The sequence below is a fragment of the Mandrillus leucophaeus genome, unplaced genomic scaffold (genome assembly GCF_000951045.1).
Source record: "Mandrillus leucophaeus isolate KB7577 unplaced genomic scaffold, Mleu.le_1.0 Scaffold693, whole genome shotgun sequence".
Classification (NCBI taxonomy): Eukaryota; Metazoa; Chordata; class Mammalia; order Primates; family Cercopithecidae; genus Mandrillus; species Mandrillus leucophaeus.
Genome location: NW_012107508.1, coordinates 1,104,222 through 1,120,223, shown reverse-complemented (window position 1 = coordinate 1,120,223; position 16,002 = coordinate 1,104,222). Strand labels below are relative to the sequence as shown.

The 16,002-nt window shown below is 38.8% G+C and overlaps 1 protein-coding gene across 1 annotated transcript in view; it reads left to right on the top strand.

Moving 5' to 3' along the window:
• The window catches only part of GK5 (glycerol kinase 5 (putative)), a 72,470-nt gene that overhangs the window by 48,374 nt on the left and 8,094 nt on the right, over nt 1-16,002 (top strand). The window contains exons 6-13 of the mRNA XM_012002662.1: nt 522-597; nt 2,101-2,162; nt 2,341-2,414; nt 2,608-2,668; nt 5,239-5,365; nt 5,904-6,008; nt 9,874-9,968; nt 15,241-15,344. Of these exons, the coding sequence (XP_011858052.1) occupies nt 522-597; nt 2,101-2,162; nt 2,341-2,414; nt 2,608-2,668; nt 5,239-5,365; nt 5,904-6,008; nt 9,874-9,968; nt 15,241-15,344 (704 nt within the window). The remainder of the gene's footprint in view (nt 1-521; nt 598-2,100; nt 2,163-2,340; nt 2,415-2,607; nt 2,669-5,238; nt 5,366-5,903; nt 6,009-9,873; nt 9,969-15,240; nt 15,345-16,002) is intronic.

Here is a 16,002-nt window from a genome sequence, read left to right as displayed (position 1 = left end):
CCCACCTCGGCCTCCCAAAGTGCTGGGATTACAGGTGTAAGCCACTGTGCCCAGCCAGTTTTTGCATTTTTAGTAGAGATGGGGTTTCACCATGTTGGCCAGGCTGGTCTCGAACTCCTGACCTTAGGTGATCCTCCTGCCTCAGCCTCCCAAAGTACTGGGATTACAGGTGTGAGCCACCGCACCCAGCCAACTAGTGTATGTTTAAACTAAAAATGTATATGCTTTTTTTTTAAAAGAAGAAATAAAAACACAAAAGTAACTAACACATGCTTGGTATAAAACTAAAACCTTTCAGAAATATTATATAGAAAATGAAAATCTTCCCTCTCTCCCCCGGCTAGATCTCATTCCCTATGTAATAATCACTTAGAACCATTTGGAATATGTTCTAGAAATTTTTTCTGTGTACATATTAATTTTTATAAAAATGGGTTTATATTGTATCACTGATCTGCATTTAATCATGCACTTAGTAATTTGGCCTTTTTGAATCGATTTTGTGCCGTTGTGTTTTCAAGGTGCAAAAGGCAGTTGAAGAAGAAAACTGCTGCTTCGGAACTGTTGATACCTGGTTGTTGTATAAGCTCACAAAAGGTAAAGATGATCTGGAAGATCTATTTTAAGTAACTGAAATTTGATCAAGAGAAATGATTTGCCTGAAAAAAGTAGAAGTTGCTTTTTTTTTTTTTTTTTTGAGCTAGGGTCTCTCTCTGTCAACCAGGCTGGAGTGCAATGGTGTAATTATGGCTCATTGCAGCTCAGCTTCCGGGGGTCAGGCGATCCTCCCGCTTCAGCCCCCTGAGTAGCTGGGACTATTGGTATGTGCCACCATGCCTGGATAATTTTTTGCATTTTTAGTAGAGACAGGGTTTTGCCATGTTGCCCAGGCTGGTCTTGAACTCCTGGACTCAAGCAGTCCATCTGCCTTAGCCTCCCAAAGTGCTGGGATTGCAGGCATAAACCACCACACCTGACCAGAAGTTACTTTTTTTTTCCCCCCCTTCCTGTACTCCGGACGTACTGCTCTTTGATATCCTAATAACATGTTCTAGTAAAGCTAGACTTATTCTAGATTTATTATAAGAGGAGGACAATTTTTAGATAAATTGTGATGAAACTTCAATATAAGACTGGGGAACAGTTTTTTGTTGTTTTTTTTTTGAGACGGAGTCTCACTCTGTCGCCCAGGCTGGAGTGCGGTGGCGCTATCTTAGCTCACTGCCAGCTCTGCCTCCTGGGTTTACGCCATTCTCCTGCCTCAGCCTTCCGAGTATCTGGGACTACAGGCGCCGCCACCTCGCCCGGCTAGTTTTTTGTATTTTTTAGTAGAGACGGGGTTTCACCGTGTTAGCCAGGATGGTCTCGATCTCCTGACCTCGTGATCCGCCCTTCTCGGCCTCCCAAAGTGCTGGGATTACAGGCTTGAGCCACCGCGCCCGGCCGGGAACAGTCTTAATTTCAAGAATAATAAGACAAGTTCAGTCACAAATCTGCCATTTTGCTAGTGGGTATAACTATGGGTGACATTAACATCTTTGAGCCTCTTTGTTATCTTTAAACTGGGGGATCATAAAGTGACAACATGTATGTAAGTACTTTTGCACAACTATAAAAGTTCATAAATATTAAGTGGGAAATTGCTTTTGGAGACTTCACATTGAAAATACACATTTTGGGCCAGGTGCGGTGGCTCACACCTGTAATCCCAGTACTCTGGGAGACCAAGGCAGGCGGATCACTTGAGGTTGGGAGTTTGAGACCAGCCTGACCAACATGGAGAAACCCCATCTCTACTAAAAAATATAAAATTAGCTGGGCGTGGTGGCACATGCCTCTAATCCCAGCTACTTGGGAGGCTAAGGCAGGAGAATCACTTGAACCTGGGAAGCAGAGGTTGTGGTGAGCTGAGATTGTACCATTGCATTCCAGCCTGGGCAACAAGTGAAACTCTATCTCAAAAAAAAAAAAACAAAGAAAGAAAGAAAATACACATTTTGGAATGAATTTGAGGGTAGACAAAGGTCTATATTATACACTATGGATAGGTGTTGATTTATACTATCTGATAATAAATGTATTTTTCCTATTTAAATTTAGGTTCTGTATATGCCACAGATTTTTCAAATGCTAGTACAACTGGACTTTTTGACCCATATAAGGTAAAATTTTTTCTTCTTCTTTTTGAATCATACATTTTTGTGTAATATAGATAGATTTAAATTTTTAAAATTATTTTTAATTGACAAATATATCATGTACAACATGATTTTTTGATATATGTTTAGAGGTTTGATATATGTAAATATGCATATTCTGATGGTATGTTTTTATCCTCAGATGTGTTGGAGTGGGATAATTACCTCTCTAATTTCGATACCACTTTCTCTCCTACCTCCCGTGAGGGACACAAGGTAATAATAAACATCAGACATGGTAACCAGCACAATGGTTCTTGAATTCATTTTGTTTTGTGGGGAAAAGCATTTTATTACATGTTTGAAGGACTTGTGTGTTCGTTATGTAACTTTTTGGCTTATGCAAAACAACAATTCGCTGAGTTTTAAAACTAATATAAACTAACTTTTTAATGAATTTTGTTTGAAGCCACAATTTTGGATCAGTGGATGAAGAGATATTTGGTGTGCCTATACCAATAGTTGCCTTGGTAAGTAGGAAACTTGAGGGATTCCCTTTGTATAGTATAAACTAAAGTAATATGTATGAATAATTGGGACTGGCTTTAAGGGAAACAGAATGTCTTTGGCAGAGTAAAGATTAAAGTATTTTTTTTTTCTTTTTAAGTTAAAGGTGCCTGGATATGACTAGAGTATCTGCTATATTTTTGGGAAGGGGACCACTGAGCCAGTATTCTATAATGGAAGTACTTTATAACCTTTTCTGACTTGCCTGTATATTGTTTATCAGAAAATTTAAATTTTTTTAAAGATTTTTAAAATTCTGAGTAGTATTTAGTTTACATTTGGTACAAAACACAGTGATGGAGCGAGTATTTATGTTCTGTTTGATAAAGTGTAACCACAAACAGTAATTAGGGCAACTTAAACTAATAGAGAAAATTGTATGTACATTTAATAAAGTCCTTAGCCAGCATCTACCAGTAAATAAGTTTGTAGAGGAATGAAATATTTGCCATTTTTGATTTTTTTTTTTTTTTTTTTTGAGACAGGGTCTCACTGTGTCACTCAGGCTGGAGTGCAGTGGTATAATCACGGCTCACTGCAGCCTCGGCTTCCTGGGCTCAGGTGATTCTTCCACCGCAGCCTCCAAGTAGCCGGGACCACAGGTGTGTGCCACAACACCTGGCTAATTTTTTGTATTTTTGGTAGACATAGGATTTTGCTGTATTCCCCCAGCTGGTCTCGAACTCCTAGACTGGGGCCTTCCGTCGCCTTTGCCTTCCCAAGTGCTCGGACTACAGGTATGAGCCACTGTGCCAAACCTGTTTTTGATTTTTAAGAGTCCTTTCACATTGCCTTTGATTTCCTGTGGCAGCTTAAGCAGGAGGTATAGACCACCTGTTGCAAGATGGGCAGTCTCCATAGTAGCTGGGGGAGCAACTGAGGGAAAGTGAATTTAATTTCCAAGTTACAAATTCATTATCATTTAGAGAGGATCGGTCTTATTCAATCTAGGCATAGGTGCAGGGTTAGATTAAGGTATGGCTGGAAGAATTACCTATTAGTGACAGAGAGTTCTTTAAATGAACTGTTGTTGTTGTTGTTGTTGTTGTTGTTGTTGTTGAGATGGAGTTTTACTCTTGTCTCCCAGACTGGAGTGCAGTGGCATGATCTCACCAATGGCTCACTGCGACCTCCGCCTCTCGGGTTCAAGCAACTCTTCTGCCTCAGCCTCCTGAGTAGCTAGGACTATAGGTGTGCACCACCATGCTCAACTAATTTTTGTATTTTTCCTAGAGATGGGGTTTCACCATGTTGGCCAGGCTGGTCTCGAACTTCTGACCTCAGGTCTCCCAAAGTGTTGGAATTATAGGCATGAGCCACCAGGCCCAGCCTTTAGATGAGTTTTGATCCTTAAAATGTTGCTGTTTGTGTATCTACATTTGACTATATTAACAAAATGTTACAATTTTTATTTTAACAAAAATGCAGGGTTGGGAAATAGATGGGTTTTTACTTACATCTATTTATATCAAAACATTTACCTATGTTTTATATTGTTTAATAAAATAGATTTGTGAGGGTTAGTTATTTTGACTAATGAATGAAACAAATGTAAGTTGAAAATGAAAAAATCTTAGTTGTTTTTTTGGGTTATCATTTGTATTCTTACCTTCATTTCTAAGATTATTCATAGGTACTTAAAAGTCTTGAAGTAGGTTACCCATTAAAAATTCCTAAGGCAGGCTGGGCACGGTGGCTCACGATTGTAATCCCAACACTCTGGGAGACCAATCTGAGAGGATCACTTTAGGCCAGGAGTTTGAGACTAGCCTGGGTAATATAGTGAAACCCCATCTCTACAAAAAAAATTTAAAAGAATTGGCTAGGCACGGTGGCTCACGCCTGCAATCCCAGCACTTTGGGAGGCCGGGGCAGGCGGATCACGAGATCAAGAGATCGAGACCATCTGGCCAACATGGTGAAACCGTCTCTCTACGAAAAATGCAAAAATTAGCTTGGCGTGGTGGTGTGCATCTGTAGTCCCAGTTACTTGGGAGGCTGAGGCAGGAGAATTGCTTGAACCCAGGAGCTGGAGGTTGTAGTGAGCCAAGATCGTGCCACTGCACACCAGACTGGTGACAGAGTGAGACTCCATCTCGATGAAAAAGAATTAGCTGGGTGTGGTGGTGTGCACCTGTAGTCCTAGCTGCCTTGTAGTTCTAGCTACTTGGGAGGCTGAGGTAGGAGGATCACATGAGTCCAGAAGTTTGAGGCTGCAGTGAGCTATGATCTCACTGCACTCTAGCCTGGGTGACAGAGCAAGACCCTGTCTCTAAAAAACAAAACAACAAAAACAAAATAAAAACATTTCCTGAGGCATGTTAGTTATCTGCAGAGTATTAGTCCTAGGGAGACTCCCATTCTATGGTTGTTGCTCCCTATTCTCTTTGGGATTTTTTTTTTTTTTATTTTAAGGAAAAGGAAAAAGAAAAGAAGATGTTTAATCATGAGAGTGCAATAAGTGAGACAATGGGCTATAATAAAATTGGCCACTGTTAAGGGCAATGGATTTACATTTGAACATTTTTGGTAGGTTGCTGACCAGCAATCAGCCATGTTTGGAGAGTGCTGCTTCCAGACAGGTGATGTGAAATTAACCATGGGAACTGGGACATTTTTGGATGTTAACACTGGAAATAGCCTTCAACAGACTATTGGAGGTAAGTAGTTACAATTTATCCTATTTATTAAATATCAATAAATAAAGATGGAAGTTAGAAAATGTTGATAATTCTATTAGATTGTTTCTATTTAGGAGCCTTGTTTGAAAACCACAGATAAATACAATAGCATAGTTCTCTAGCAAACCAATCTCATAGTACCCTTTTATTTCTCAATTAAAATATTTATTGCCATGTTTCTAGAGATGTAAACATGCCTATAGCTAATACATACTAGTATTTGTTGTTCATATTATGCGCCAGGCACTGTGCTAAGTTCTTTTTATGTGTTAATTCAGTTTATTCATTTCATAGCTCTCTGAGGTAGGCCATTCTATAGTTAAGGAAACTGCAGCTAAAAGATTAGAAACTTGCAAGACTACAGCTAGTAAATGTAAGAGGGCTGGAGTTTGAACGTACACAGTCTAACTTCAGAGGCACTTTGCAGTTTTTTGAGATAACCAAATCATTACATTGTAGAAGTCTCTAAAATGAATTATGCATATCTTTGACTTACATTCATTGTTTGCTTTGCAAGGCTTTTATCCATTAATTGGGTGGAAGATTGGACAAGAAGTCGTATGCTTAGCTGAAGGCAATGCAGGAGACACTGGTACTGCCATAAAATGGGCTCAACAGTTAGGTAAGTTGTCTTTTAAATGGATTTCACAGGCCAGACCTAAAGAATTCAAGAATGCCACAGGATTGCAGATTAGTAGGGAGCAAATGGATTGTTCAAATGAAACACTAAAATAAAATGATGTCTATTAAAAGCAAATATAAAGTATTTTTATGATATCAAAATGGTAAAAGGTTAGGTCTTAAAGACAGGAACCATAAAGAAAAAGAATAATAGATTTAACTATATAAAATATTAGTGAGTAAAGAGAGATATGCCATACACAAAATTAAAAGACAAATTGGTAATAACAATTTGTAGCATATGTCAGAAAAATTAATAACATGACAAAAACGGGCAAAGGACAGAAGTACAGGTATTTTATGATCAAATGACTATAATGAAGTGCTGTTCACATACGATAATTAAAGACATGCACATTTTGGGCTGTGGTTCCAGTGTCAGTTCAGTTTTCAGTGCTTTTGCAGTGCTATTTGGATCTGCCCCTCATTTGTGCCACCCAGTGGTCAGTCTGGGTGGTGGTTTGCCTGGAGATTAGTTCTCAAAGCCTTAGGCTTGTTATTTAGGGTCAGATCTTTACATGTGCAGCTCAAGAGCGAGACGAGGAGTTCATAAAAACCTTTATAAGGTAATTTTTCCTTAGCTCCTTTCTCTCAGTAATCTCCCTGGTACCTTTTGACTCTCAGGGGATCCCCATATTGGTGTTCTAGCTAGAAAGCTGGTGCTTTAGTTTCTCTACTGAACACCTGCTACTACTTCTACCTCCCTAGCCTCGTGGCAAGAGGGATGAGAGACAGAGAAAAAGGGGGTCAGAGAGAGAGAGAAGGAAAGAAGGGAAAGAAAGGAAACAAAGTAAGAGAAAGAAGGCTGGGCGCGGGGGCTCACGCCTGTACTCGCAGCACTTTGGGAGGCTGAGGCGGGCGGATCACCTGAAGTTGGGAGTTGGAGACCAGCCTGAGCAACATGGAGAAACTCTGTCTTTACTAAAAATACAAAATTAGCCGGGCATGGTAGTGCATGCCTGTAATCCCAGCTACTCAGGAGGCTGAGGCAGGAGAATCACTTGAACCCAGGAGGCAGAGGTGGTGGTGAGCTGAGATCACACCATTGCACCCCAGCCTGGGCAACAAGAGCGAAACTCTGTCTCAAGAAAAAAAAGAAAGAAAGAAAGAAAAAAAGAGGGAAAGCAAAAGGGATTTTGTTAACCTCTTGTCTTCGAGTTTTGGTTGCCTCTGCTGCTCTGTCTGCTGTCACTGCAGCCACAGGATTGCCAGGGGCAGGCAAGACCAAGGGGAGCGGTGGCGGGGGAAGAAGCAAGCAACAGGGATTCCCCCCATACTCTTAGCTTGCAGTTTTATGTGCCTGTGCTACTGGGCTGCCATGGCTGCTACCATAGGATTGTCTGAGAGAATGAAAAAAATCTAAAGAAAACAAAAAATGAGAATCCCTCCACTCTGTCCTGTAGAGACCCTTGTCTCCTACTGCTCAGACCAGAAAGGAGCTTCTATTGAAGCTCTTCATATTTGCACTCAGTTTACAGATCTGAGTCCTTGGGTTTCAGGCTATCTCTGAGTCTAGGCCAGCAATATCAGAGAAAATATAAAAACAGGGAGTCCCCAGATGGCTTTTCCATTTATTCCTCCAAGATTCTTAGTTGCATTCAGTGGGAGAGAGAGAATGGAGTGCGCTTACTCTGAAAGACTTTTTATCATTTAACTTATTTGACAACAGTTCAAGTGGAAGATTATTTAGAGAAATTCTTCAAGCAAGGGATGAAACAGTGAAGAATGTGAATAAGATAATCTCTCTTTGTTTTCTGTTTCTTTATCAGTTACCAAAAACTTTCCTCAAACCAACTGTCTAGTATGTTTTCCTACATCTTATCTTGTAAAAATTGAACGTTTGGACATGATTCATTAAAAAAGTATAGATTTTAAAGCCAATTTTTTTAAAGAGATAGGAGTCTCGCTGTGTTGCCCAGGCTGGATTCAAACTCCTGGGCTCAAGTGATCCTCCTGCCTTTGCCGCCTGAGTAGCTGGGATTACAGGTACGCCACCATACTCCGCTTAAAACCAGTGTTTTTAACGTTAGTATTTGAAGTGCTAGAGATATTCTGATGCATTATCTGGACATTTTGAACAAATGGATGAAACTTACGGATTTGATAACTGTCATTTTGAGTAAAATTTGTAGTTATGATTGAGTGATCCTCATTAACTTGAGTTTTAATATAAGTGCTCCTTAAATGTCTTTAGTGAATTTAAGTATATTAATTTAGTTGTATAACAAATCATAAAATGATATAGAACCAACTTAAGCGTCTCTAAAGCCAGCAATATTTATTATGACTGAGTCTTTTCTTCTGATCTATGCTGTTCAGTACTACATACTCATTCAGAAGTCATTTTACAAACAAGGATATCCAAATGGCCAGTGAAAGGGTATTTATTAGTCAGCAGGGAAATCCAAAATCAAACCACCATGTAATATTACCAAAATAGCTAAATTGAAAAACATAGACAATACTAATTATTGGCAGGAAGATGGGAGACTGGAACTCTTGTGCCGCAGGCAGGAGCCTTAAATTGGTAGAGCCACTTTGAAAAACTATTTGGCAGTATCTGTTAAAGCTGGTTCTAAATGTAAAGACCTTAGAACTGGCCATTCCATTCCTTCGTGTCAATAAACAGAAATGTGTACATATGTCCACCAAAAAGAATGTGCATGAATGTTCATTGGGATCTATTTCTATTAGCCAAACACTAGGAACTATCCAGATGTATATCACCAATAGAATAGATTGATAAATTGTCTATAGTCACATAATGGAATACTATATAGAGGTGAGAATGAATGGAGTACAACTACATGTAACGGTGTAAATGAATCTCATGAGTATGATGTTTAACAAAAGAAGTTTGTGTCTTGACCTGGGTGTGGGTTACTTGGGTGTATTCACACTGTGAAAACTCATGTAGCTATATACACTTAGGATTTGTGCATTTTTTTGTCTGTATATAATATACTTCAGTTAAAGTTTACTAAATTAATTAAGTCTTGGTTTTTTTGTTTGCTTGTTTTTAAAAAATTGACTTTTAATATATCTGTTACTGGCCCCTTATTTAACTTATTAGATGGAGTATTTCAGTTAATTCTCTTGGGTATTATATTACAGGTAGATGATATTTTCATCAGAAACCTAGGATGGCTCTTATCTTTCAGAGAATAATTTTTTAATGCCAAAAATCCTACATAGAATTGATTTTTTTAAAACAGCCCAAATATCTTTAAAGAAAAAAGTGGCCGGGTGTGCTGGCTCATGCCTGTAATCCCAGCACTTTGGGAGGCCAAGGTGGGTGGATCACCTGAGGTCGGAAGTTCAAGACCAGCCTCAGCAACATGGGGAAACCCCATCTCTACTAAAAATACAAAATTAGCTGGGCGTGGTGGCGCATGCTTGTAATCCTAGCTACTCGGGAGGCTGAGGCAGGAGAATCACTTGAACCTGGGAGGTGGAGGTTGTGGTGAGCCGAGATTGTGCCACTGCACTCCAGCCTGGGCAACAAGAGCAAAACTCCAACTCAAAAAAAAAAAAAGTAAGGCCTGCTGCATACAGAGCCTATCTAAGAGGGCCTTCTACCTCCTGTTTCCCTTCTATGGGCCTGTAAACCTATGCAGTATGAGAATTCAGATAGTACCAGAACAGAATGGTCTTTGTGCTGACCTTTTTAAGTGAGCAGTCTTTTACATTATATTCATAATAAATGTTGATGCAGGTAAATACTATCATGTAATATAATTCTGTTTGTGCCTCTCCAACCTCTTCATTTTGTTTTAGGGTTTTTTGTTGTTTGTTTGTTTTTGCAGACCTTTTCACAGATGCTGCTGAGACTGAAAAAATGGCCAAAAGTTTGGAGGATTCTGAAGGAGTTTGTTTTGTTCCATCTTTTAATGGATTACAGGTATATATTTTTTAAAGTTAATGGCAATTACAAATATTTTTCTCCTCCTGCCACACCCAAACTTATATATCTACGACTCTGTTACCTTAAAATTTGAGCACTGAACAGAACTAAGATGAAAGGTAGATTTTAGGGCTGAGAAGTTATGCTCTGACCAAGCATGAATTCCATGAGGGAGCAGAGCATCCTGAGTATGGCCCTGCTGGCTTGGCTTGTGCTGATGGAATTCAGCTGACTTCTGCTTAGAACTGTGTGGAACCTGAGTTGGCAGGTTTATCATAGAAGTTTTACATAAGACTTAGCATTACTTTATCATGAGCAAAAATAGCCATTTCCCAGTGGGGGAAATATATCAGCAAATTTGCATTCTTTACTTAGAGGAAATAAGCTATTGAGAATTAACGAGAGGCCGGGCACGGTGGCTCAAGCCTGTAATCCCAGCACTTTGGGAGGCCGAGACGGGCGGATCACGAGGTCAGGAGATCGAGACCATCCTGGCTAACACGGTGAAACCCCGTCTCTATTAAGAAATACAAAAAAAAACTAGCCAGGCGAGGTGGCGGGCGCCTGTAGTCCCAGCTACTCGGGAGGCTGAGGCTGGAGAATGGCGTGAACCCGGGAGGCGGAGCTTGCAGTGAGCTGAGATCCCGCCACTGCACTCCAGCCTGGGCGACAGAGCGAGACTCCGTCTCAAAAAAAAAAAAAAAAAAAAGAGAATTAACGAGAAATAATGTCGAGGTACATACATCACACACATATGCACACACATATGTATGTGTATATTTTGCACTTGTACATTTGTAAGTTTTACTAACTTTTTAAAAAATCAAAATCTTGGCTGGGCGCAGTGGCTCAAGCCTGTAATCCCAGCACTTTGGGAGGCTGAGGCAGGCGGATCACAAGGTCAGGAGATCAAGACCATCTTGGCGAACACGGTGAAACCCTGTCTCTACTAAAAATGCAAAAAATTAGCCGTGCATGGTGGCACATGCCTGTAATCCCTGCTACTCAGGAGGCTGAGGCAGGAGAATTGCTTGAACCTGGGAGGCGGAGGTTGCAGTGAGCCAAGATCACTCTACTGCACTCTAGCCTGGGCAACAGAGTGAGAGTCCATCTCAAAAAAAAAAAAAATCAAAATCTCTTTTCATTAATTGTTGTGGTGGAGTATTGGCTACTTTTCTTAATCAAAAAATGAACCTAGTAAAAGTCTTGATTTTGTAACATTTAACTTTGTATTTAATTGAAAGATCTCTAATACTGCCTTTAATTTTAGAATATTATTACAAATACTTTTAAAACAACTTTTCAAGTATATTATTATGAAAGTTACTTTTTTGGGAAAGCTCATACTTCTCTTTTTAATCCTCCTGTAAATATTTTTTCCTGTAAAAAAAATACAACTTTCTTTTTCTTCTTGCTTATCTCATATTCAGGCAATTAATTACAAAAGTCGAAAATTTGAGTTTGGGTATTTAATATAGAAGCTAGTAGAGAAAAAAATTAGGTCAGGGTGTTTTAAATCTTTAAAAATACATACTTCCAAAACTAGATTTTAAAATGAGCATGATTTCAATACCTGTAATATTTTTATTTTGTGTACTTTATCCTAAAGAACCGAAAGCTCGTAAATTGATTCCATTGCATCCTCTTCAGGATGATGTGAGGGAACCTCTAAATAGCATCTATCATAGTCCAGAAAGTGAAAATTTTTTATCTAATGAGATTTCAGGAAAAAGGTTAGATGAATAATTGTCCTCAGCACGGTGAGGTTTGATTAGGTTACTACTGGTTCTTTTCTTCTCTCTGAAAAATGTGCTACAGGACTTAGTGGTCACCTTGTCTTAGCAAGTCTGTCTCTGTCTTTGACTTCTCTATCACCTCACATACCTATAATATAATATAATATAATAATTATATATATTATATGATAATAATATAAAGTATATGTTTTTTAAAGTATTAAACCCAAAAGATTTAGACAAAACTATCACAGGTTTGATTTTTAATTTCATCTTGATAGCAAAATGTCCCTGTCCTGCCTATGATTGTAACCTGCCCATATACTGGCAGTAGAGGGTAGTTGGGAGAGGTGGTAGGTTGACTGTAGGTCATATATTTCCCTGTGTAAAATGAAACTTTAACTGGAAGTTGAAAGTTAGATCAAACAGCAATAATATATTAATACTAAACTGTTTGGAAAATAGGAGGGAAGATCACCTATAATCTGCGTATCTCAACAACTAGAGAAAATGAGGGATAGGGAATGAAAGGAAAGAAGGTTTATGTATCTGTGAAACTGCTTTTAGTTTTAGAATATTGGTACAGCCTTAGATAATCAGGATCAGGATGTTGAAATCCTCTAATGGTCTCATTTTCTCAAAGGAATCTGCTGAGAAAGGGGTACTGGATGAGCTTTGAGGGAAATGGGAAAGTCTAGGACAGCCACTTCAGAGAAAGGCAGAAAGGGTGGGAGCCATACACTGGGGGTGGCATCAGTTAGTGCAGCCATTGTGGCTTTCCTGTAGCAGGGCTTGCGGTTTGGGGAGTGGGATACCGAAGTAGGTATTAGAGGCAAGAATCAGTGGTCATTTACCTGGATGTTAGAGTTACTGTGATGATGGCAGTAATAGGATAGACAGAGAAGCTGTTTGTCCACATACTCCTGAGGACTGGGATTGGAAAGCAGTCAGCAACTGACAGCAGTTCTTAGTGTTTTTTGGGTTCCTGCTTCTCTCTGTTCTGCTTTGCTCTTTTCATTACCAACTTTGCTGTGTATCCTTTCTTCCTCCATAGCTTCTGCTTAATTGTCATTATTTTTCTCATACTTTTTGCTTCTTCACAACTTAGAAATATCACATACAACATTCCTCTACCTTATGCATCCTTTTAGCTTCAGTTCCCTCATTGATGGGGTCTTTTTCTTAGTGTTTCCTGGTTTTGGTTTCCAGGGGAGGGAATCTGATTGGACCACCTTGTCCTTTTGCGTTTCAGTCAGACATTGAGTCAGCTGTACTCACCCTCTACAGTTGTGGTGATGGCATTGGGACTAGAGCATGAAACATGGCAGCTTTAGATAACAGGGCCTATGGATTCAAGCAGTTTCCTTAGAAGGAGATAAAACCAGCAAGTGATTGCCATCTCTAGTTTTGTGAGTGGCTAGGATGTCTGAATGGTGCAGTCTGTGTTCTGGGGCAGGAGACTACTAGTTTTGCCTAGGGCACCAAACAGATTTCAGGCCAATTAAACCACTATTTTCTGTGATATCCTGGAAGAAGTCATATTTACACAGAAAAAAACATAGCATATTGCTAGGGACTAATTGAACTGGTCAAATCTGACTAATCTTAGTTTTATGATATTATACCATCTGATATAAACTAGATTTATTGTATATGTTTTTACTAATTAAAATCACCAGAAGCTGTTAATAGATTTGAAAAATTATCAAAATAAAATCTCAGTAGGAGGGAAATCATAGCTATAGCAAAGATAAGATATAATATAGAATTTCTTAAGTAATTAAGAAAAATACTGTTTGTTCATTTATTCACCAAATGTGTATTGCTGCCGTATGGGGAGCCAGATACAGTGCTAGGCACAAGAGACACACTGGGAGTACATCGGACAAGGTTCCACCCTGTGGTACTTACAGTGTATTGAGGATGGTGGGGTTTCAACAAACCATCAAGTGGAATATGTGATTATAAACTGTGGTACATGGTATGATGGGAAGTTACAGGGTTCCATAAAAACAGAGACCTCATCTAGTCTCTGGGGTCCAGAGTTTTCCCTAAGGAAGCCAAACCAAGATTTGAAAGGAGTAAGAATTAATTAGGAGAAAGGGTGGTGGAAGGTGTTTCAGGTAAAGCGATGATATGTCAAAACCCTGAAGCTACAAGGTGCTTTTCTGAGAACCATAATTTCCTGACAGCACTAGATGTCCTTGTAATGACCATTTTGGTGTGTTAGTGCTCTTGTGAGACTCTTGTCTGTTTCCTTATGAGACTGCAAGCTCCAGCAGGGATCTTTGTTTTTCATCTTTTTTTTTTTTTTTTTTTTTTTTTTGAGACAGAGTCTTACTCTGTCACCCAGGCTGGAGTGCAGTGGCACGATCTCAGCTCACTGCAACCTCTGCCTTCCAGGTTTAAGTGATTCTCCTGCCTCAGCCTCCCAAGTAGCTGGGATTACAGGTGCCCACCACCACACCTGGCAAATTTTTTTGTATTTTTAGTAGAGAAGGGGTTTCACCATGTTAGCCAGGCTGGTTTCGAACTCCTGACCTCAAGTGATCCACCCTCTTCGGCCTCCCAAAGTGCTAGGATTACAGGTGTGAGCCACCATGCCTGGCCTGTTTTTCATCTTTGCGTCCCAGAATTGCCTTACATTTCTGGAGATACAAAGATGAATAGAAACCTCATCTGATTAATACATATTTCTAGCTCAAGATTTTGGCTCTTTTGAGAACATGTTAGGCTGGATTATTTCTGATATTAGGCAGTAAGACTATTAAGCTAAGAGAGAAGAGTATAGTAGTGTTTTTTTTTAGACCCTGTCTCACTCTGTCACCTAGGCTGGAGTGCAGTAAAGTGATCACGGCTCATTGCAGCCTCAAACCCCTGGGCACAAGCAATCCTCTCACCTCAGCCTCCCAAGTAGCTGTAACTACAGGCATGTATCACACCAAGCTAATATTTTAAGTTTTTTGTAGAGGTGGTATTTTGCTTTGTTGCCCAGGATGGTGTTGAATTCCTGGGCTGAAGCAGTCCTGCCTCCTTGGCCTCCCAGAGTGCTAGGATTACAGGTGTGAGCCACTGAACGTGGCCAGAGTATAGTTTTAATGTCTGACAACATATTTGATGTAAGTTATGACACTAAAAAGTGCATTTTTATAGAAAGCTGTTCTACATAGTACAAAGTAGAAAGCTATTCTACATAGTAAACAATTTTAGTGTAAAAACTTTACAGCTGGAGAAGGGATTTCTGTGATTGCTCTTCATTTTCCACATTTATAAAGCTAAGCATTTAATAATTTGTAACTATATGCTTCAGTTCCTCTTTTTGACATAAATGCAAACAGAAGCTAAGTACAGTAACTGTGACTCAATATCATTTAAATGCTATTAAAAAGTTATATTTACCATAATCTTTGGATTATTTAACCATAGCATTATTTTCTTCTAATGTGGCTGTGTTTTTATTGTATAGTATTTCCTCAAGTCTGTAGATGTAATTTAGAATAATAATAATATATTCTTATTATCTCTTACTGTAGGCTCCATTAAATGACCCCTGGGCATGTGCCTCTTTTATGGGTTTGAAGCCTTCCACCAGTAAATACCATCTTGTACGAGCAATATTGGAGTCAATAGCTTTCAGGTATGAAAACCTGCCCTGAACTTCCCCTTCCCCATATAATATTGCCATGTCTTTCATTAATTTGCTACAAAATGGAAAATTTCTTAATTTTAATTAAATTCTTTAATTTGTATTTTTGGCTTATTTGATACTATATATTATGTAATATGTTCTTCTTGCTAATTTCCATGGTATCTTTCTTATTTTTTCTTATATTTAATGTACCAATACCACTCAGACTTGATACCTGAAAACTGAAGGATTTTTTTAAAAAAATTCAATTTCTTAAGCATACAAGATTCAAAATTTGGATTTTCAAAGGTTTAGTATCCTTATTCATGAAAGAGAATTCCAAGTAATAATGCTTCTGTTGTGCCCCAAAATTGAGTCATCAGAATTATTCTTCATGCGTATTTCCCTGTAATCTTTTTGTGATGGGACAGGTGTAAATTATTAAAATTAAGAATGATGCTGTCATGAATATGGGATTGTAACATTTAAAATGAAATTTTCTGTGATTACAAAGTAATTGTTTTTATATTTGATTAATTCTATTAGATTTTACTTATGGTTTGCCATCTTAATAGCTATCTATTAAATAGATGCTTGTTTTAAATTTTTCTTTGTAGAATGGTAATAGATAAAATTTAGTTGTAAAATATAAATTATGCCTTCTTAC